The 22033-nt window shown below is 43.2% G+C and overlaps 1 protein-coding gene across 1 annotated transcript in view; it reads right to left on the reverse strand.

Moving 5' to 3' along the window:
* Positions 1–13400: 13400 nt before the first annotated feature.
* Positions 13401–22033, reverse strand: part of tafa4b (TAFA chemokine like family member 4b) — a 56650-nt gene continuing 48017 nt past the window's right edge. Inside the window, exons 5-6 of the mRNA XM_041889142.2 lie at positions 19317–19441; positions 13401–14803 (exon numbers count right to left, since the gene is read on the reverse strand). Of these exons, the coding sequence (XP_041745076.1) occupies positions 14792–14803; positions 19317–19441 (137 nt within the window). The 3' untranslated portion in view covers positions 13401–14791. The remainder of the gene's footprint in view (positions 14804–19316; positions 19442–22033) is intronic.

Genomic DNA, 22033 nt, shown 5'->3' on the forward strand with positions numbered 1-22033 from the left:
TAGACGGTAGGCCTCTTTAGCAGACCACACATCCATAGGCCAGGCCAATGATCTCAACAAGTCACCATCACCAGCCCTAATACATCCAAAGTGATGTGTGATGACATCCTGCGTCAGCTGAAGATGAGGTGGGACGGCATTAGAGAGACGCCATGAGACCATGCCTTAGCGAGACACTTTAGACAATAAAGACAGACTTAGTATGCCTTAATCAATGAGGGAAAGTGAGAGAAAAGGAAAGAGCAAGGCTTTTATGGGGTAAATACAAACGTCCATTACAATAAAAACACAATCAATAAAACCTGTTAAAGACAGGCCCAAGCAATATAAAGACATTTTCTGCCTCTTGTTGCCAGCATAGAATTTCTTCCCTCTCTCCTCTCTCTCTCTCTTCCCTCTCTCTCCTTCACATGCCTTCTCCTCTATTTCACACAGTGTATATAATTGCATTAATGCAATTTGGTTTGGAGGTGGATGCTGAGAATAATTGGGTCCAACCCAGAGAAAACATCTAATGATTTATCTGTGCCAGTGGCTATAGTGAAATGCTAGTAATTTCAATGTTATTGAACTCATTTCCTATGATGAGGGTCTTTGCACATAATTTTTGTGTCAACACAGAGGAGGGATGACCATGAGGCTAGTGTGATGATGTAACTCATGCACATACAACCATATTACACACACGCCTCTATGGCTACTGTGGTCCTTCTTAACCACTGCACACACCTAAATATATAAATACCATGTCAATCCGTGTCTTTTTAACTGGATTTGATCGTTTGGAAACAAAATCCTTGAGACAAAAATAACTGGCAGAAAATGTTATTTGCGTGAGTAAAATCATTGATTATTCTTGGCTAAAAAGTTAAACCTCACGCATAAATAACGATACCATATGATACCATATTGGTTCACTTCCTGGAATACAGTCGTGGTCAAAAGTTTTGAGAATTACACATATTGTAAAATGTAAAATGTAAAATGTAAATGTAAATATTAATTTTCACAAAGTCTGCTGTCTCAGTTTTTATGATGGCAATTTGCATATACTCCAGAATGTTATGAAGAGTGATCAGATGAATTGCAATTAATTGCAAAGTCCCTCTTTGCCGTGAAAATGAACTTAATCCCCAAAAAACATTTCCACTGCATTTAAGCCCTGCCACAAAAGGACCAGCTGACATCATGTCAGTGATTCTCTCGTTAACACAGGTGAGAGTGTTGACGAGGACAAGGCTGGAGATCACTCTGTCATACTGATTGAGTTAGAATAACAGACTGGAAGCTTTAAAAGGAGGGTGGTGCTTGAAATCATTGTTAACCATGGTTACCTGCAAGGAAACACGTGCCGTCATCATTGCTTTGCACAAGAAGGCCTTCACAGGCAAGGATATTGCTGCTAGTAAGATTGCACCTAAATCAACCATTTATTGGATCATCAAGAACTTCAAGGAGAGAGGTTCAATTGTTGTGAAGAAGGCTTCAGGGTGCCCAAGAAAGTCCAGCAAGCGCCAGGACCGTCTCCTAAAGTTGATTCAGCTGCGGGATCGGGGCACCAACAGTGCAGAGCTTGCTCAGGAATGGCAGCAGGCAGGTGTGAGTGCATCTGCACGCACAGTGAGGCGAATACTTTTGGAGGATGGCCTGGTGTCAAGAAGGGCAGCAAAGAAGCAACTTCTCTCCAGGAAAAACATCAGGGACAGACTGATATTCTGCAAAAGGTACAGGGATTGGACTGCTGAGGACTGGGGTAAAGTCATTTTCTCTGATGAATTCCCTTTCCAATTGTTTGGGGCATCTGGAAAAAAGCTTGTCCGGAAAAGACAAGGTGAGCGCTACCATCAGTCCTGTGTCATGACAACAGTAAAGCATCCTGAAACCATTCATGTGTGGGGTTGTGTCTCAGCCAAGGGAGTGGGGTCACTCATAATTTTGCCTAAGACCACAGCCATGAATAAAGAATGGTACCAACACATCCTCTGAGAGCAACTTCTCCCAACCATCCAAGAAGAGTTTGGTGACGAACAATGCCTTTTCCAGCATGATGGAGCACCTTGCCATAAGGCAAAAGTGATAACTAAGTGGCTCGGTGAACAACACATCGACATTTTGGGTCCATGGCCAGGAAACTCCCCAGACCTTAATCCCATTGAGAACTTGTGGTCAATCCTCAAGAGGCGGGTGGACAAACAAAAACCCACATATTCTGACAAACTCCAAGCATTGATTATGCAAGAATGGGCTGCCATCAGTCAGGATATGGCCCAGAAGTTAATTGACAGCATGCCAGGGCGGATTGCAGAGGTCTTGAAAAAGAATGGTCAACACTGCAAATATTGACTCTTTGCATAAACGTAATGTAATTGTCAATAAAAGCCTTTGACACTTATGGAATGCTTGTAATTATACTTCAGTATACCATAGTAACATCTGACAAAAATATCTAAAAACACCGAAACAGCAAACTTTGTGAAGACCAATACTTGTGTCATTCTCAAAACTTTTGACCACGACTGTAGAGTAATTCACATGATTAATCATGGACCAGAGCAAACAGCCAGACAGTTCAAAGGGTTTGCCAAGTTCAGCCCAGAGTGACTGTCTGTTTTCATCAATGCGGTTTTGGGAATAGGGCACACGTACACAGGGACAAGAGCTCACGTGACTCCCAGGGACATCATGCCAAATTCATCTATATAATCAGGGAACCTACTGCTTATGGGGATACGGTGGTCCTTAGATAGGGGGTTGCTGCTTTGTTGTGACATGAAGGAAAGAAGAGATTGCATCGATTCCTGAGTAGAGGAGTTTGGTCAGAGATAATGTGAGTCAGAGAATAGCATTCTGAAGAGACATGATTTGTGTGTGCGCTTGTGCATGTTTGTATGCATGTGGGAGCGTGTGGGAGCATTTGTGTGTGTGTGTGTGTGTGTGTGTGTGTGTGTGCATGAGTGTGGGTGTGAGTGGCGTCCAGCTTTGGCTCAAAGCAGAAGTTGAAACCTGGCTGCTGAATAATGTCACAGTATCTGTCGGCCTGGGGATGAGAGCCCTGCAGCCAAAGACATAAAAAGCCAGGGAAATACTACCAGAATATGATATACAGTATATGACCACCGCATGAGAGCAGGAGGAGTGAGTGTGTGTGTGTGTGTGTGTGTGTGTCTGTGAGTGAGTGAGTGAGTGAGTGAGTGAGTGAGTGAGTGAGTGAGTGAGTGAGTGAGTGAGTGAGTGAGTGAGTGAGTGAGTGAGTGTTATTTTAATTAATCACAAGCAGCTGAGGTGGTACAAACCTACAAATTGACATGTTACTGTTGGTGCCTGAGGCAGACAGGATGGAATATTCTGCCATGACAGTCTCTCTACTTTTACTGTCTGTCTGTGTCTGTCTGTCTGTCTGTCTGTCTGTCTGTCTGTCTGTCTGTCTGTCTGTATGTCTGTCTGTCTGTCTGTCTGTCTGTCTGTCTGTCTACCTCTTCCTTTGTATCTGTTCTGTCTCTCCCTCCCTTCGCTTCTCTACATCCCTCTCTCTCTCCATTCCCTCCTCTCTGTCTCCCTCCCTCCCTCTCTCCCTCCCTCGGCTTCTCTCCATCGCTCTCTCTCCATTCCCTCCCTCCCTCCCTCCACTTCTCTCTGTCCATCTCTCTCTCCATTCCCTCCTCTCTCTCTCTCTCTCTCTGTCCCTCTCCCTCTCCGTCCCTCTCTCTCTCCTTTCCCTCCTCTTCTTCTCTCTCTCTTTACCACCATCTGTTCCTTTGTTTTTCTCTCATACGTGCTGTTGCTATTTGCCACTCTGGCAGGTTGAAGCATAGTGGCACACATACAGTTTCAGAGAGAAAAGCAGACAAAGGGAGACCAGGAAGTGCAGTGGAAGACATAGAGGTAGAGAGCAGGACACAAAGAGATTGCGTGAGTGAAACAAAAAGTAGGAGACAGGACTGGAGAGTCATAAAGGGAGTAATGAATGATAAAGAAGGAGGGAAGCCTTTGATAACAGCAGCAGAGAGGAAGCCTTGGTCCTACCCCCTCTCCCGGCCAGAATCATTGCTCCAAAATCCCCCAAAGTAGATCCTCTTACAGCCCATCAATTATTCAGCCTATCTCTTTTGTAGAACTACTCCTGTTTACAAGGCCTGCACGGCCATTTGTAAATGTTTGTTTCTCTGCAGATCCCCTTCCCCACCCGACATATGTTGATTGCACAGTTATTTACCCTGTCCTGTCCTGCCCTGTCCTGTTCTACTTACACCTGTTCAGACTGGCCACCTGACAGGGTATCTGTCAGGCAGTGAGGCGGGCAGGCCCAGGTTGGTGAGGGTTCAGGGTGCCAGTCACTGCCCACAGAGCCAGAGAGAGGGCCAGACAGGAGGGTCAGGGCCTGGGTTAGGGGGTTGCATCTGCCTGCCATCCCCAATGGCCATGCCACAACACCCAGGTGAGTGAATGACACTGACAGAGAGACCAGAATACTACTGTATATAACTTTAGACTAGAACAGGGGTTACCATTGTGTTCAGTATACTCTACAATACTAATAAGCTCTCAGAATGAGCAATGTAGCTGAACTGTAGTTTAGCTGACTAGGAATGTTCCCATAAGTTTCCAAAATAATAGTACAACAGATTTTTGCACGTTGGTACCTCCTCTAATCTGCATAGTCACTCTCTCTCTCTATTTCACCTACCGCCTGAATGTACAAGGACAGCCTTTTCTCCGCCCCACGCATTAGTGTGGAGATATTTGCCAAGAAAATAAACCATTAATTTGGTAAATAAGGAAGAGGAATCATGCATTCTGGGTATTAATTATGAATAATGCATGCTACTTGTGCGTTGTTGTCACTGGTAAAAACATTAAAAGACTTGCTAGTAAACCATTTTCCTGGCAGTTTATTTAGCTATTTATCTGTATTCTTGCCCTGGGTTGTCCTGATGTTTTGCTTTCTCATGTCATGTCACGCGCTGCATGTTTGACTGTGATGGAGTATGGCAGTAAATCCTATTTCCACAAATTAGACATGTACTTTAAATAGCACTGGAAGCATGCTAAATTTTCAGGCGGTGAACTGCAGGCCATGTACTGTACAGTGCATACTGGCAAGCAAGCACAAGTTGTGTTGATTGTTGTGTACCGTAGGTGTCACGACTTCCTCCGAAGCTGCCTCCTCTCCTTGTTCGGGCAGGCTTCGGCGTTCGTCGTCACCGGCCTTCTAGCCACTGCCGCTCCTCATCTCATCATTCCATTTGTTTTGTCTTGTTTATTACACATACCTGGTTCATATCCCCTCATCAGTGCCTGTATAAGTGTTCCCTCTGCCCCCTTGTCTTGGTGTGTGATTTTTATTGTAGAGGATATTATAGCTCAGTGGAGCTAGATTATATTGTGTATTGCAGGGACATTCACCCATGTGCCTTGTTTTTCCCCGTTTTACCGCACTGGTGTGTATTACACATTGCTGCATACCGCTGTTTACTTTCCTGCGCCTGACTCCGTCCTAAATCACCCGCTACAGTAGGTTTGTGTTTTTCAGCTCATTTAAATTAACACAGTTCATTGTGCAAAATGATCGTATCATAGTCTTTCAATCTAAATTCACCTTATCTGTCATAAACCAATTGTATTTATTTTTTCACCTTTATTTAACCAGGTAAGCCAGTTGAGAACAAGTTCTCATTTACAACTGCGACCTGGCCAAAATAAAGCAAAGCAGTGCGATAAAAACAACAACAACACAGAGTTAAATATGGAATAAACAAAACGTACAGTCAATAACACAATATAAAATATATATACAGTGTGTGCAAATGTAGTAAGTTATGGAGGTAAGGCAATAAATAGGCCATAGTGCAAAATAATTACAATTTAGTATTAACACTGGAGTGATAGATGTGCAGAAGATGATGTGCAAATACCTCCCGAGTGTCGCAGTGGTCTAAGGCACTGCATCGCAGTGCTAGCTCTGCCACTAGAGATCCTGGTTCGAATCCAGGCTCTGTCGTAGCCGGCCGCGACCGGGAGACCCATGGGGCGGCGCACAATTCGTCCAGGGTAGGGGAGGGAATGGCCGGTATGGATGTAGCTCAGTTGGTAGAGCATGGCATTTGCAATGCCAGGGTTGTGGGTTCGATTCCCATGGGGGGCCAGTATGAAAATATATATATAACAAAAAAGATGTATGCACTCACTAACTGTAAGTCGCTCTGGATAAGAGCGTCTGCTAAATGACGTAAATGTAAATAGAGATACTGGGGTGCAAATGAGCAAAATAAATAACAATATGGGGATGAGGTAGTTGCGTGGGCTAATTACAGATGGGCTGTGTACAGGTGCAGTGATCGGTAACCTGCTCTGACAACTGATGCTTAAAGTTAGTGAGGGAGATAAGAGTCTCCAGCTTCAGAGATTTTTGCAGTTTGTTCCAGTCATTGACAGCAGAGAACTGAAAGGAATGGCAGCCAAAGGAGGTGTTGGCTTTGGGGATGACCAGTGAGATATACCTGCTGGAGCGCATACTACTCTATGCTATAAGGCTTGAATAGGCATCTTCTGTTTTTAGTATGGTGTGCTGAATCTGTCACTCTGGTAAAACTCAGCAGTTTGACTTACAGCGCTTATCATAAACATGAAAGAATAGTGAATACAAATAGTGTTGAGCTGTGATTGACTTGACTTTACAGGTGTATCATTTTCACTATCATGTTTAATCAAATTTTATTTGTCACATACTTTGTAAACAACAGGTTTAGACTAACAGTGATATGCTTACTTACGGGCCCTTCCCAACAATGCAGAGAGAAATATAGAAAAATAATAGAAAGATAACACGAGGAATAAATACACAATGAGTAATGATAACTTGGCTATCTACACGGGGTACCAGTACCAAGTCAATGTGCAGGGGTATGAGGTAATTGAGGTAGATATGTACAGTACGTATAGATAGGGGATAAAGTGACTAGGCAACAGGATAGATAATAAGCAGTAGCAGCAGCATATGTGATGAGTCCAAAGAGTTAGTGCAAAGGGGGGTCAATGCAGATAGTCCGGGAAGCTACACTGACCAAAAATATAAACGCAACATGCAACAATTTCAAAGATTTGACTGAGTTACAGTTCATATAAGGAAATCTGTCAATTTAAGTAAATTCATTTCGCCCTAATCTATGGATTTCACATGACTGGGAATACAGATATGAATCTGTTGGTCACAGATACCTTTAAAAAAAAGGTAGGGAAATGGATCAGAAAACCAGTCAGTATCAGGTGTGACCACCATTTGCCTCATGTGGCTCAACACATCTCCTTCGCATAGAGTTGATCAGGCTGTTGATTGTGGCCTGTGGAATGTTGCCCCACTCCTCTTCAATGGCTGTGCGAAATTGAGGGATATTGGCGGGAACGGGAACACGCTGTCATACACATTTACATTTTAGTCATTTAGCAGACGCTCTTATCCAGAGCGACTTACAGTTAGTGAGTGCATATATTTTTCATACTGGCCCCCCGTGGGAAATGAACCCACAACCCATGCTCTACCAACTGAGCTACAGGGCACATTGATGCAGAGCATCCCAAACATACTCAATGGGTGACATGTCTGGTGAGTATGCAGGCCATGGAAGAACTGGGACATTTTCAGCTTCCAGGTATTGTGTACAGATCCTTGCGACATTGGGCCGTGCATTATCATGCTGAAACATGAGGTGATGGCGGTGGATGAATGGCACAACAATGGGCCTCAGGATCTCATCACTGAATGTCTGTGCATTCAAATTGCCATCTATAAAATGCAATTGTGTTCGTTGTCCGTAGCTTATGCCTGCCCGTTCCAAAACCCCACCGCCACTATGGGGCACTCTGTTCACAACGTGAGGATGACGAGCACGCAGATGAGCTTCCCAGAGATGGTTTCTGATAGTTTGTGCAGAAATTCTTTGGTTGTGCAAACCCACAGTTTCGGGGTGGCTGGTCTCAGAAGATCCCACAGGTGAAGAAGCCGGATGTGGCGGTCCTGGGCTGGTGTGGTTACACGTGGTCCGCGGTTGCGAGGCCGGTTGGACGTACTGCCAAATTCTCTAAAACGACTTTGGAGGCTGCTTATGGTAGAGAAATCAACATTCAATTATCTCTGGTGGACATTCCTGCAGTCTGCATACCAATTGCATGCTCCCTCAAAACTTGAGACATCTGTGGCATTGTGTTGTGTGACAAAACTGCACATTTTAGAGTGGCCTTTTATTGTCCCCAGCACAAGGTGCACCTGTGTAATGATCATGCTGTTTAATCAGCTTTTTGATATGCCACACCTGTCAGGTGGGTGGATTATCTTGGCAAATGAGAAATGCTCACTAAAAGGGATGTAAACAAATTTGGGCACAACATTTTAGAGAAATAAGCTTTTTGTGCATATGGAAAATTTCTGGGATCTTTTATTTCAGCTCATGACACATGGGACCAAAACTTTACATGTTCCGTTAATTTTTTTGTTCAGTGTATATAGTTAACTATTTAGCAGACTTATGGCTTAGGGGTAGAAGCTGTTCAGGGTCCTGTTGGTTCCAGACTTGGTGCATCGGTACTGCTTGCCGTGCAGTAGCAGAGAGAACAGTTGAGGGAAAGGTTGTTGTCCTGGCACCACACTGCCAGGTCACTTACCTCCTCCCTATAGACTGTCTCAAACCTAATGATGGTGTTGGAGTCGTGCACAGTCGTGGGTGAACAGGGTGTTCAGGAGGGGACTAAGCACCCACCCCTGAGGGGCCCCTGTGTTGAGGGTCAGCATGGCAGATGTGTTGTTGCCTACCCTCACCACCTGGGGGCAGCCCGTCAGGAAGTCCAGGATCCAGTTGCAGAGGGAGGTGTTCAGTCCCAGGGTCCTGAGCTTAGTGATGAGTTTGGAGGACACTATGATGGTGAATGCTGAGCTGTAGTCAATTAACAGCATTCTCTCATAGGTGTTCCTCTTGTGCAGGTGGGAGAAAGCAGTGTGGAGTGCAATAGAGATTGCGTCATATGTGGATCTGTTAGGGCGGAATGCGAATTGGAGTGGGTCCACGGTGTTTGAGGAATACAGTTTGTTTTCCAGTGACCGCACATTCACCAACAGAACAGAGGGCAATTGCGGTCTATTTGTTCGCCGACGTAAACTCGTTAGGGGGCCGCCTCGCCTGACTCTTTTTCGCCGCCGCTTCCTCTTTCGAGTCCCGGGGATTAGGGCCTGTTCCGGAGTAAGCAGAACGCCTAGAGCTGCCGACTCGTTGAAGTAAAAATCTTCATCCAAATCGAGGTTACTGATCGCTGTTCTGATGCAGAGACATTATGTACAAAAAAAAAGTTCAGATCAGCATATTAAAATTCACACACACACACACACACACACACACATCCTGTTCATACCCCATCTGAATTACAAATCACTTACATTGCCTGCTTAGTTTTATTCTCTGTATCCCTCCCTGGCACACACAAACATCACTGTAATAACAAATGCTCTCTGGCTGCTTAAATCCTATTGGACACGCTGACAGTGGCCAGTTAATATTCATGTAGCTCCTTTGCCCCTTATCCGCCACACACGCCTGCTGCAGGGTTCCGCTTTATCGGTGCTGGTCACATTGGCACCTCCTCTGGCAGCGCCAATGCTCCCAGGCTTTGGCCGTGCTAATGTAGCAGGCTGCTCCAACAATGGCCCAGGTCAATGGAGCCTCCAGTCGCTAATTGTTTTGGAGCAGAGTTTGAAGACGTAACAGCGAGAGGCTCTGGGAGCAGACAGATAGTGGAGAGGAACTTAATGAATCCTCAGTCACTCCAGTGTCAATATCAGCACCACACCGGCCACCACCGCCCTGCAAATTAATTATTAAAGCTCCTGATTTTTTGGCATTTTGCAACGTTTGATTGAATTCAAATGTCCTGTGTTGCTGTTTATTTGGTGTTTAAGAGAGTGTGACTAACATAATTAATGATCACGCCATCAACTGAACGCTAACCGAGTGGGTTAGCCAATAAAATCATGTCATACTATCATAATATGTCCCTCAAGGAAATGTAATTACATTACATGAATGAACCACGCTCTCATTTAAAGAAACACACATGATGAATAATGTATTGGGAATGAGGGTGGAAATAGCATGGACATTGCTCTACAAAGTCTGTTTGAATGAATGTCATGATACTCACTGTTATACAGTAAATGATACTGGTCCCTTGTGATACTGGTCTCTACATTATACCAAGTAAAATGCTAGAAAGGTTTGTTGTCCATCCATGATAATCCCATTTCAGAGAGCTGAGCTGAATAGTCACATACATTTCACTGCCTATGACAGAATCAGTTGTTCATCAGAAGATTAGCATTCTCACTGAACATGAATACGCCCCACATTTCCAGGATTTGGCTGGAGGGTAATACAAATTGGACTTGACAATAGATGAGTGAAAAGCCAAAGTAGCTGTGTTTCCTGGGTTGATTTTCCCCCTCAGGTTGTGATTGTGTAAATTGCTGGGGAGTGGGATGATGGACCGGCAGAGCTGCACGGTTTGCCAATTCAAGTGGACTCTCGGGATCCACTGAGCTTGGAACATAAATAATAGCATACTTAAAATACACCTCACAGTCTCTCTCTCTCTCTCTCTCTCTCTCTCTCTCTCTCTCTCTCTCTCTCTCTCTCTCTCTCTCTCTCTCTCTCTCTCTCTCTCTCTCTCTCTCTCTCTCTCTCTCTCTCTCTCTCTCTCTCTCTCTCTCTCTCTCTCTCTCTCTCTCTCTCTCTCTCTCTCTCTCTCTCTCTCTCTCTCTCTCTCTCTCTCTCTCTATCATTTATTCTCTCATTAGCATGTTAATCTGTAGTTAGTCCTGTCCTCAGGGCCACCAGCATCATAAGCTACCCAGAGATGAAAGGGACCAATCGCCATGGGCCATTTATCCTCCAATCAAACATTCAGGTCAGACACCTATAGACAGAGAGACACACCCCCTCCCAGGGACACCTCATTAGCACCTGTATGACAGAATATTACATATGGAATATGACAACAACAACAACAACAAAAACACTTTCTTCTATAGTATGACAAGGCTTTTTTTTTTTTTTACTATTAAATGTCTTATCATGTAGTCTCTCAATAACCCACCTGGATGTATAAAGGTTGTTGAATGTGGCCAATGCTGCTGCCCTCTCATCCTGCACAGGCTTGTGTTCAGGTGATGGCTGTTGGCTTGAAGGAGGGCAGAGTTCCTCTATTTCCTGTAGAGGTGTCTCTTCTCCACAGCAGTGGTAATTGTATACATGGTGTGCTGTGCAGTTTCTCAGTGAAATAATGGTGACCTGAGATGGGCTGTGACAGTCAGGCAGGTCTCATCTCTTCCTCTCCAAGCCTGACTGGAGCTGCAGTGTCAGGCCCCGGCCACCAGGGAGCAGCGCCGTGCAAATTGTCCTCAAATATTGATTCTGCTTCAGGATGGACCCAGGCGCCTGGCTCATCTACAGGCCATAGCCCACTAAACCTCCCTCCAGAGAGCAGGGGAGAGGAGGAGAGGAAGAGAGAGAGAATGAGGGGGAGGGAGGAGGTAAAGAGAGCCATCGTCTGGCTTACTTTTGCACAGTAGACACAAGACCTCAAGCTCACAAATCTACACTCACTTCAATTGTTTTTAGCACTGTTTTCTGTATGTGCCTAAAAATACATGTCAGTGGTCCTGAGAGAGGGCTAGTGCTATTCAGGCCTGGGTAATGAGAGAGTGGAGCTTCCACTAGCCCTGCTGTCCCCAGCTCCCTTTGGCCTAGGGCTCAGCATTGGAAATGCACCAGCTCAAATAGATTTATCGTAGCTCTCAAAGCAGCCAGTCTGAAGGGCCTGTCCTCACACCCTGAGAAGAGCAGCCATCACTGGTCTGGCCCCGGGTCTGATCAAATAGAGAGAGAGAGAGAGAGAGAGAGAGAGAGAGAGAGAGAGAGAGAGAGAGAGAGAGAGAGAGAGAGAGAGAGAGAGAGAGAGAGAGAGAGAGAGAGAGAGAGAGAGGAGAGAGAGAGAGAGAGAGAGAGAGAGAGAGAGAGAGAGAGAGAGAGAGAGAGAGAGAGAGAGAGAGAGAGAGAGAGAGAGGCAGGGCACCAAAGGTTGAGAGGGTTGTTTATGCACCATTATACTAAACACACAGTAATGATAGAGGCCTGTGGGGGAAAAAACATGTTGGATGAAAATGCCAAACCAAACAGCGGGCTGTAAAGTAAAGCATTGCCATAGATATTGTTCAAAATGTGTTAGTTAGATATTAAAAACATGTTGTTTCCTTGTCAAACAGAAACACGACACAAGCAGAGCCATGTTTTAATGGTTTATGGGTGCTCTATTTTACAGTTTACGTAAGAGATGTCAAGGGTATCATTGACTTTCAGCTTTCAAGTGTTTCTGGACAGAACTAGAGAAATGAGAAGCACATGTTGCTAGTCCACAGTTAGTGACAAGCACTATCAAAGGCTCTTTAAGGTTAATTAAATCAAATGACACATTGAATTTATTTTATGGCTAACTAGAAAGTAACATTCTGATCTAGAGAGTCGGTGACCAATTGATGTCCAGATTACTTGCTTCTTATCAATGAATTAAAGTATAGGTTGTTACAGTGGCTTGCGAAAGTATTCACCTGCATTTTTACTATTTTGTTACCTTACAACCTGGAATTAAAATTTATTTTTTGGGGGTTTGTATCATTTGATTTACACAACATGCCTACCACTTTGAAGATGTAAAATATTTTTTATTGTGAAACAAACAAGCGTTTTCAAGGGATTGTTAAATAAATGTTAACTATTTGATTGTAATATCATCACCACTTGAAGAACATAGTCAGAACTACAAACGTCTGATTATTCCATGCAAAACAATTGCACACATACAGCTCTCTATCATCAAAGTTATACAACAATAACTGCATGCTTTTCATCAATTGATCATGTAATTTCAGATAGCCAACATGAGGGCAGGCTCACGATATCTCTCAATATTGGCCACCATTAATTGGATATTTGAGTGATATAAAATAAAAGTGAACTATACCTGACAAGTCTGAGTGGTTTAGGTTAATTTCCCCTCCTTTGTGGGCTCCGCATTTGCCGATGTACTGTTAGCTGATAATGTTTACTTTGCATGCTACCAGTAGAAACTTTGTGCAGTTTGTTAAACATAATGGTAAGTATACCTAATGTACCTTTTCCTCCAACCAACGTAGGCTTACCTAGCGAAGTTAGCTAACATTATCCCCTTTTCAACATTGTTTTTATCACAATTGCTGCTGACAGACATGATAGGCTACATTGATTGATTGATGGACCACATAAAATTGGTTAGCTAGCTAATAACAGATCACGTCAATATGGCTAGTTAACAAGCTTACTTTCAGGGGATAAACTAGATGGCCAGCTGTATCCAAATATTGTTTGATTTGCTTGCCATCTATAGTGGTGATGACAGTAACGTAAGTCCGACTGACAATTTTACCAGGACGATGTCAAGCTCTTTCCAAAAGCCTAATCTCTGATGAAGCAAGCTAAATGAGACATGTTGTTAGCTTAACTAGCTAGTTACTTGCCAAATGGATAGGCTACCCCCACGTATCTGAAAATACATGATCAATTGATGTTTACTGATCATGAAAAGCATGCAATTACTTGCTGTATAACTCTGATGATAGATCTTAATGTGGAATAATGTTGAGTTCTGACTATGCGCTTCAAGAGGTGATGATATTAAAACAAAATAGTTTTAACATTTATTTAACAATCCCTTGAAAACTGCACGTAGCCAAATCGAATACTCTGCACCGTATTGTGATGTTTTATTGATAACGACCTATAGAGTTAAATATGTTCAAAGTGAACTATCACTTTAATCTGAGCCATGGATTAACTTGTATTATAATAAGCAACTCTACCAGGGAGAAGGGCAGTGGCATTTCTATTTCAACATCAGAGGCAGAACTCTTACAAAATATCTTCCTCTTTTTAATGTCATGTGACATCCACAGCAAAATAAGATAAATAACTAGAAAACAAAACATTCCGAAAACGGTTTTCAACTAGTGCAAATATCTACATGAATTTTTTATATGTTATGATCCTTCTTAGCAACCCTAATTAGAACTGCAAAATGACTCGCAGAAAACATCTCCATGGTAGTGACTTGACCTACAAGAGTAATTTGACAATAATTTGCAATTCACAAGTGATGAGCTCCACCCCCTCCGAGCTCATGAATAGAAAGTCATCCTGATAGAGCAGCAAAACTCCACTCTCTAGTCAGAGTAATTCAGGATCCAGTCCAAAAGCCCTAGAATTACACTCTAACACAGTCTGTCTGCAGCTCTGGCGGCAACACGTCCACAAATGCTTCGTCAAAACAGCCATACATTACATCTACTCAGACACTGGTCAAAATCACCTCTCTTTGGATCTCCCCATCTCTATTAACAGGCAAAAGTCTTCCGACATGCTCTTCTCGAAAGTCTTCAGATGTGTCTTTATTGACCATAAAGTATGCACCCTGGGTATCCATAAAGTCGGTAGTCCTTAGTTGTTTTGGGCAGTACGTGTGACACTTTACCTCAGTGTCTCTGTCAATCAGAGTGTGTTCTTAATTGTTCTGTAGTCTTTGTCACACCTTGGTATGATGGGATGACTAACAGTCTTCCCTTCATCGTCAGTCTAAGTGTCTCAGATATGAGTGCCATCCTTTCTTTACATATGGAGTTAACGGTAGAGAGACTTGGTGATGTCACTGCTCAGCGATTATCTTGCTATCGTGTGACCTAGAAAGGAGAAAGCAAAGCACAGTAGATAAGAGAGTTGAACCAATGACACAGACACATATAATTATCTTTGAGTGACACAGCATGCACCTCTACCAGTGGTGGAAAAAGTACTCCATTGTCATACTTGAGTAAAAGTAAAGATATCTTAATAGAAAATGACTCAAGTAAAAGTGAAAGTCACCCAGTAAAATACTACTTGAATAAAAGTCTAAAAGTATTTGGTTTTAAATGTACTTAAGAATTAAAAGTAAATGGAATTGCTAAAATGTACTTAAGTATCAAAAGTAAAAGTATAATCCATTTCAAAATCCTTATTTTAAGCAAACCCGACGGCACAATTTTATTTTTATTTTTTATTGAGGGATAGCCAGGAGCACACTCCAACACTCAGACATAATTTACAAATGAAGCATTTGTGTTTAGTGAGTCCGCCAGATCAGAGGCAGGAGGGATGACCAGGGATGTTCTCTTGAAAAGTGTGTGAATTGGTCCATTTTCCTGTCAAAATGTAACGAGTACTTTTTGGTGTCAGGGTAAATGTATGGAGTAAAAAGTACATTATTTTCTTTAGGAATGTAGTGAAGTAAAAGTAAAAGTTGGCCAAAATATAAATAGTAAAGTAAAGTACAGATACCCCAAAAAACTACTTAAGTAGTACTTTAAAGTATTTTTACTTAAGTACTTTACACCACTGACCTCTACAATATAAAACCTCAGACAGCCCCCCCTCAAATGATGGTAGAGGGAACTGACGTCTATGAACCAGTGTATTTCCACTGTGTTAGTGATATTCTTCATTCTACAGGACCATCAGAGCTAGTTGCCCTCAGGCATCTACACCCTTGCAACGTGGGAGTGAGAGAGACAGACAGAAAAATAAAGAGAGTCTGCGTCACAAAGATAAACGCAGAGATAGATAAAGAGAGAGAGAAAGAAGGTCACAGATAGACGGATGGAGAGAAAGAGGGAGACAGTTGCTGGAAGGAAGAGCAGTTGCCGTGGAGTCGGCTTCGTTGCAGCAATCTCCTGTGACATCTGCCACGAAGTCTCTTAGTAACTGTGCTCGTATTCCACATTGAGCAAATACAGAATGAATGTCCACTGATGCAGCACGGTTCTTCCTCGCCCTCCCTCCCCTCCTCTTAATAGCTGATTGGTTAGACAGTCAGAGAGAGAGAGAGAGAGAGAGAGAGAGAGAGAGAGAGAGAGAGAGAGAGAGAGAGAGAGAGAGAGAGAGAGAGAGAGAGAGAGAGAGAGAGAGAGAGAGAGAGAGAGAGAGGTGTGATGACTTTACTTATCAGTTTTTCAGTGGTTCAAAGGCCCAGGATCATTCATTCTAAGGGCAGTCTCTTAGCGGCCATTCATCCCTCCGTCTTTCCCCTCACCAATATAATTAGGACTCTTAATTTGAAAGCCTCCATGGAACCCCTAGCCATAATGCATTCTAATGAATGCGACAGATGTTCCGCTGTTATTTCGTCTCTCTGAGCAATTACTCTTATGGTGCCTGTGTGCTCCCCACAACTGTTTTTCTTTTTATATTTCACCTGTGAGTAAACCACACCTGCTCCATCCCACAACACACACACCCACACCACATCCATCAGTCCCACAAATTAACTTTAACACATCAACAGATTAGAAAGGCTGTGAAGGACCTTTATTAAAATCAATGTATCTCATATGAACAGCAGTGATTACCATCCTGCTTGTCAGGTTTACCGTTACAGTCTGTACATACGGTATGTGCAGCTTTCTTTTCTCTCTGCCATTCATTTTCCATCCCTCTTTTCACATCTTTACAGGCGATTAACAAACAATGCTCACTTGGTGCTCCACAGACGATTGGTTCATTTCTTCCATAGTCTTCCCGTTTATGAAACAGAAATTGGGTCATTTTGTGGTTATTTCTGATCAAACCATTCTGTGTTTAGAGGATTAGCCTAATATACTACTGTACCTACACTTCTGCCCCAACTTTACCATCTTTCAAAAAATGAATACAAGTGTAATCTTCCTCATCTTGATAGTTTGTTTACGAAACATTCATTGAGTCAAAATGCTGTATGGGAAAAAGGTTGTCAATTTAATTGACATCAAATGTTACCCAAGCTGGAGAATGTGATAGAACTGTCAGACATTTCCTAAGTCCTTTGTGGACTTCATGGGATCCTCAAGGGATACATTCTGCTATAAATACTGATAGGATGTTTTCTTTTGTTGTTGTTTTCAGATTGCATATTGATGAACACCCTAGAATCGATGTCCGCACCCCCGTGGAAATAAAAACATCCCCTTCAAAATCTGTCAGTTTAAGGTAGAGATATCTGTTTTTTGCATGGGCTGCTTCTCAATATGTTGTATCCACCGGTCGCCCTTCCTCTGCTGTAAAAGTTGGCAGCACTAGAGCAGTGTTTGTCAGACCATGAGACATCCCGAAAATCAGTATTCTCACGAAAACGTCTGTCGCAGCTGAACGGATTGGCCTACAAACTATTATGACCCCTATTGAAAAGATGAGACTCTCACGAACATGATGGTCTTCTCCCCCACAAGCGTCATGGGACTCGCCTGAAGTTGGTACAGCCGATCTGTCACCTTCTATCTGTAGTGTCCGAACAGTTTGGGGCTATACATTAATATGACCCGTCTATGGAAATGTGAGTCTCTCACAAACACGTACACTACCGTTCAAAAGTTTGGGGTCACTTAGAAATGTCCTTGTTTTCAAAAGAAAAGCAATTTTTTTGTCCATTAAAATAACATCAAATTGATCAGAAATACGGTGTAGACATTGTTAATGTTGTAAATGGCTATTGAAGCTGGAAACGGCTGATTCTTTATGGAATATCTACATAGGCGTACAGAGGCCCATTATCAGCAACCATCAGTCCTGTGTTACAATGGCACATTGTGTTTGCTAATCCAAGTTTATCATTTTAAAAGGCTAACTGATCATTAGAAAACCATTTTACAATTATGTTAGCACAGCTGAAAACTGTTGTGCAGATTAAAGAAGCAATAAAACTGGCCTTCTTGAGACTAGTTGAGTATCTGGAGCATCAGCAATTGTGGGTTCGATTACAGGCTCAAAATGTCCAGAAACAAATAACTTTATTCTGAAACTCGTCAGTCTATTCTTGTTCTGAGAAATGAAGGCTATTCCATGCGAGAAATTGCCAAGAAACGGAAGATCTCATACAACGCTGTGTACTACTCCCTTCACAGAACAGCACAAACTGGCTCTAACCAGAATAGAAAGAGAAGTTGGAGGCCCCGGTGCACAGCTGAGCAAGAGGACAAATACGTTAGTGTCTAGTTTGAGAAACAGACACCTCACAGGTCCTCAACTGGCAGCTTCATTAAATAGTACCCGCAAAACACCAGTCTCAACGTCAACAGTGAAGAGGCGACTCCGGGATGCTGACCTTCTAGGCAGAGTTGCAAAGAAAAAGCCATATCTCAGACTGCCCATCTTAATATTTTCTTTTTATTGGCCAGTCTGAGATATGGCTTTTTTTTTGCAATTATGGTCCTCTTGCTCAGCTGTGCACCGGGGCCTCCCACTCCTCTTTCTATTCTGGTTAGAGCCAGATTGCGTTCTTCTGTGAAGGGAGTAGTACATCGCGTTGTACGAGATCTTCCGTTTCTTGGCAATTTCTCGCATGGAATAGCCTTCATTTCTCAGAACAAGAATAGACTGACGAGTTTCAGAAGAAAGTTATTTGTTTCTGGCCAAGTACCTAAAATAAGGGGTTAAATACATGTCAAAATATTTATATATATATAGTTTCCTGATCTAAATAGCTAAATGATCCTTGGTATGACCATCTTAAAACAATTCCATATATTAGCTTAGTAGAACCCCCCCACGGCTTAGACTCTTTTTTTTTTTTTTACCAGTTTTTCTCCCCAATTTCATGATATCCAATTAGTAGTTAGAGTCTTGTCCCATCGCTGCAACTCCCGTACGGACACGGGAGAGGCGAAGGTCAAGAGCCATGCGTCCTCTGAAACACGACCCTATAGCCGGCTGCGACACAGCCTGGGATCAAACCCTGGTTTGTAGTGACGCCTCTAGCACTGCGATGGCCGGCTTAGACTCTTAAGGATTAATGAAGGAATGTTATTTTGTCATCAGCAAAGACTGTACATTAATTAGTGGCTAAATAATAATCATAGCAGCTCAAGCTCAAGTATTCTTCAGTAACACCTTCAGTAACGAAAAAATGGTGACAAGCCAAGGACCGACAAGGTCTCTCATTCGCCTCGTCATCCACATTCATGCGCGCACACACGCACTCTCACACGCACTCTCACACACACACACACACACACACACACACACACACACACACACACACACACACACACACACACACACACACACACACACACACACACACACACACACACACACACACACACACACACACACACACACACACACACACACACACACACACACACACACACACACACACAGTGGAAAAGGACCCAGTCCTCTCACCTTGGTGGTTTTGACTTTGTTCCCATTACTGCAGGACCAGCCGGTGAGGTCAGGGAGCACCTTACACTCCTCTCCCTCCATGCAGGGGTTCATCTGACACCACCACTTCTGAATCACGATGGAGGCTGGAGGAGGGGACGAGAGAGAGCACTGAGAGACCTGATACTGAGAGGATGGACAGTACAGGGCAGAGCAGTGTGCAGGAGAGAATAGATTCTATGGAGAGGAAAGTAATCTGGAAGTAGGAGTAGATTGGCTCAGCCGCAGTCAGTATGTTTTTAAACATTGATATGGCACAAAAACAGACGTCCACCTGTTAAAACCACAAAAGCTTTTGCCAGCATTCTATCCTAAAAGCCCATTAAGTGAACATTGTGAAATGAAAACATTTCAATGTCGAACCTGCATTTCTTTGGCCCTCTGTGTTTGGCAAGAATCTATGCATAAAAGCTGGTCTTTGAATCAGGAATAAGAGGTATTATTATTATTTTTCCTCAAGGCTTTTGCATGTCACATAATCAGTATCACCTGGTGCTGAAGAGCTGTTAAAAAGCCAGAAGCACTTTCACAATATAACACAATACTGGCTGCCAGACAATGGGAAGTTGTGTGTGTGTGCTAATAACAACCTTGAAATACTTCAATCTTGAAATACTTCAATCTAACGTGAAAGGTGTCTATTCAAGACTCTCGAGTATAAAGTTAAACATTATCTCTTTGATTGGTTGATGTCAGATTAGACAAAAGTAACATGACTGTACAACACATTCCATCGCTTTTCTCAAATAAAATGAATCAAACACACACAAACACACACACACACACACTCGCACGCACGCGCACCCAGACACGTGCACACACACACACCACACGGTTCCAACAGCAAATAGACAAACAGATTTCTCTTTACAGCAAAAAAAGAGTATGTGTATGAAGTGTTTGATGTTAACCTATCAATATCAGCCCCACTATGCACTGACACAGATCTTAACTTCTGTGCAGAGTTTCCTCTCACTCTGATTGTCTACTTTCAGTGGAGGCCAGTCAGTGATCCATCCAATCTGACCTGTCTAGACGGTGAGATGGCCGAAACCAGGCAGGAGGATCTGTCTCCATCCATCCATCTATTCTTCCTCCTCTACTGGGATGGGAGGATGGGTGACTCATGGTGTGAACTCTCCAGCACGTATCCAACTTTGATAAACCAATCAATTAAAAGAGGCAAATGATAGTGGTTTCGAGGAAGTCTGCCATAGAGTCCTGTTTTAAGGCCTATTGTTCCTCACAAAGGGAGGAGGGGGTGAAATCTGCAGCAAAATGGGCTTTAAATGGAATTATGCAAAAGAACACGAGCAAATCCTCTCAAGCGTCATGTAAGTACCCCTGACTGAGAGAGAGAGAGAGAGATGACGGGAGGAGTTCACCAAGACTGTGTCTTACCAATGAGCGAGGGAATGAATGACTAGAGAGAGAGAGAGAGAGAAATTGAAATTGTGAAATTGAGGGTGAAATAGAGGAAGAGATAGACGCAGAGGGGAAGAAAGAGAAACAGAGAGAGTGAGAGCATAAACGAGGGAGAGAGAGGAAGACACCATTCAGAAAGACAAAGACGCCCCTCAATAAATGACACTGAGCCTGGCAGGGCACTCCAGAGAACATGCTGTTATGATGCATGAGCTCAGTGACAGTAAGTGGTTCTAAAAACCAATGACTGTGTAATGGTTGTTAATGTTTCCATTATGGTGTCTGCCGTGGTGCTTTACGCTACCACCATGTTATTTAGAGTTAATGAGTTTGGCCTGGAGAAGAGCCATTACAGTTAGAGTTCTTCACCTCAGGTTCTACAGAGTGGGCAGAGAGGCTGTGACATCGCAGACCTGCCTGTCATTCTGCAGAATGGATGGGAGTGGCTAATAGCTTATGTCATGGGAGGGTCAGAGGCTATTGGATGGATAGCAACAACAGGGCATCAGAGAGGAGCAGTGATGAACCACGGTAATGAAGAGAAGTACTGAGAGGTGCTGACATGGACTAGTTATTTATAGCCTACCTGTTCATCATAGGCTACCACTCAGCTACATAAATCCATGCACTGCACTTACACATCCCTGATTAATTTCATTGATGTACAAACACAAAAAGCAATAAAGTTTGGGGTCTATGTTTGGAAATATGAACCAAACATTTCCTAATCTCTTCTCCCAGAGACAGACATGTGAGAATGAGATCCATCTCTCTTCATCAGCAGTCTGTGATGTGTCAGACAGTCTAATGATAGAATTACCACCATTATCTCACAGAGAGCAGAGCAGTGTGTCGCTAGCTACCATCCAGAAGCCATACTCCACATGTCATTAAACATCTGACTACTGAAGCTCCACTCAGAAATGAATCTAGGAAATGTTTCAGTATCTCTGTTGAAAGCAGTTGTTAATGGAACCTTCTATGAATGCCATGACAGTGAGCGAGTTAGTGTTGTCTTCCCAAATCCCTGGGTTTGTGGCTTGTCTCAGGCGGCGTCTATCTAAATAAGGTCTGTGGGGGAGCCATACCTGAAGGCTGCCTAGAAGATTACACAGAGATGATGTCAATCCACCGCAGCACTGACAAATGTCACAGGTCACAGCAGATTCATTCAGTCTGTGAATGCAATGCCTGTCAAAACATCAGGTTAAGTGTGTCTCTGTGTGTGCATGAAAGTAGATACTTGCTCAGAT

This window comes from Coregonus clupeaformis, chromosome 10, assembly GCF_020615455.1.
Source record: "Coregonus clupeaformis isolate EN_2021a chromosome 10, ASM2061545v1, whole genome shotgun sequence".
In the NCBI taxonomy this organism is placed as follows: domain Eukaryota; kingdom Metazoa; phylum Chordata; class Actinopteri; order Salmoniformes; family Salmonidae; genus Coregonus; species Coregonus clupeaformis.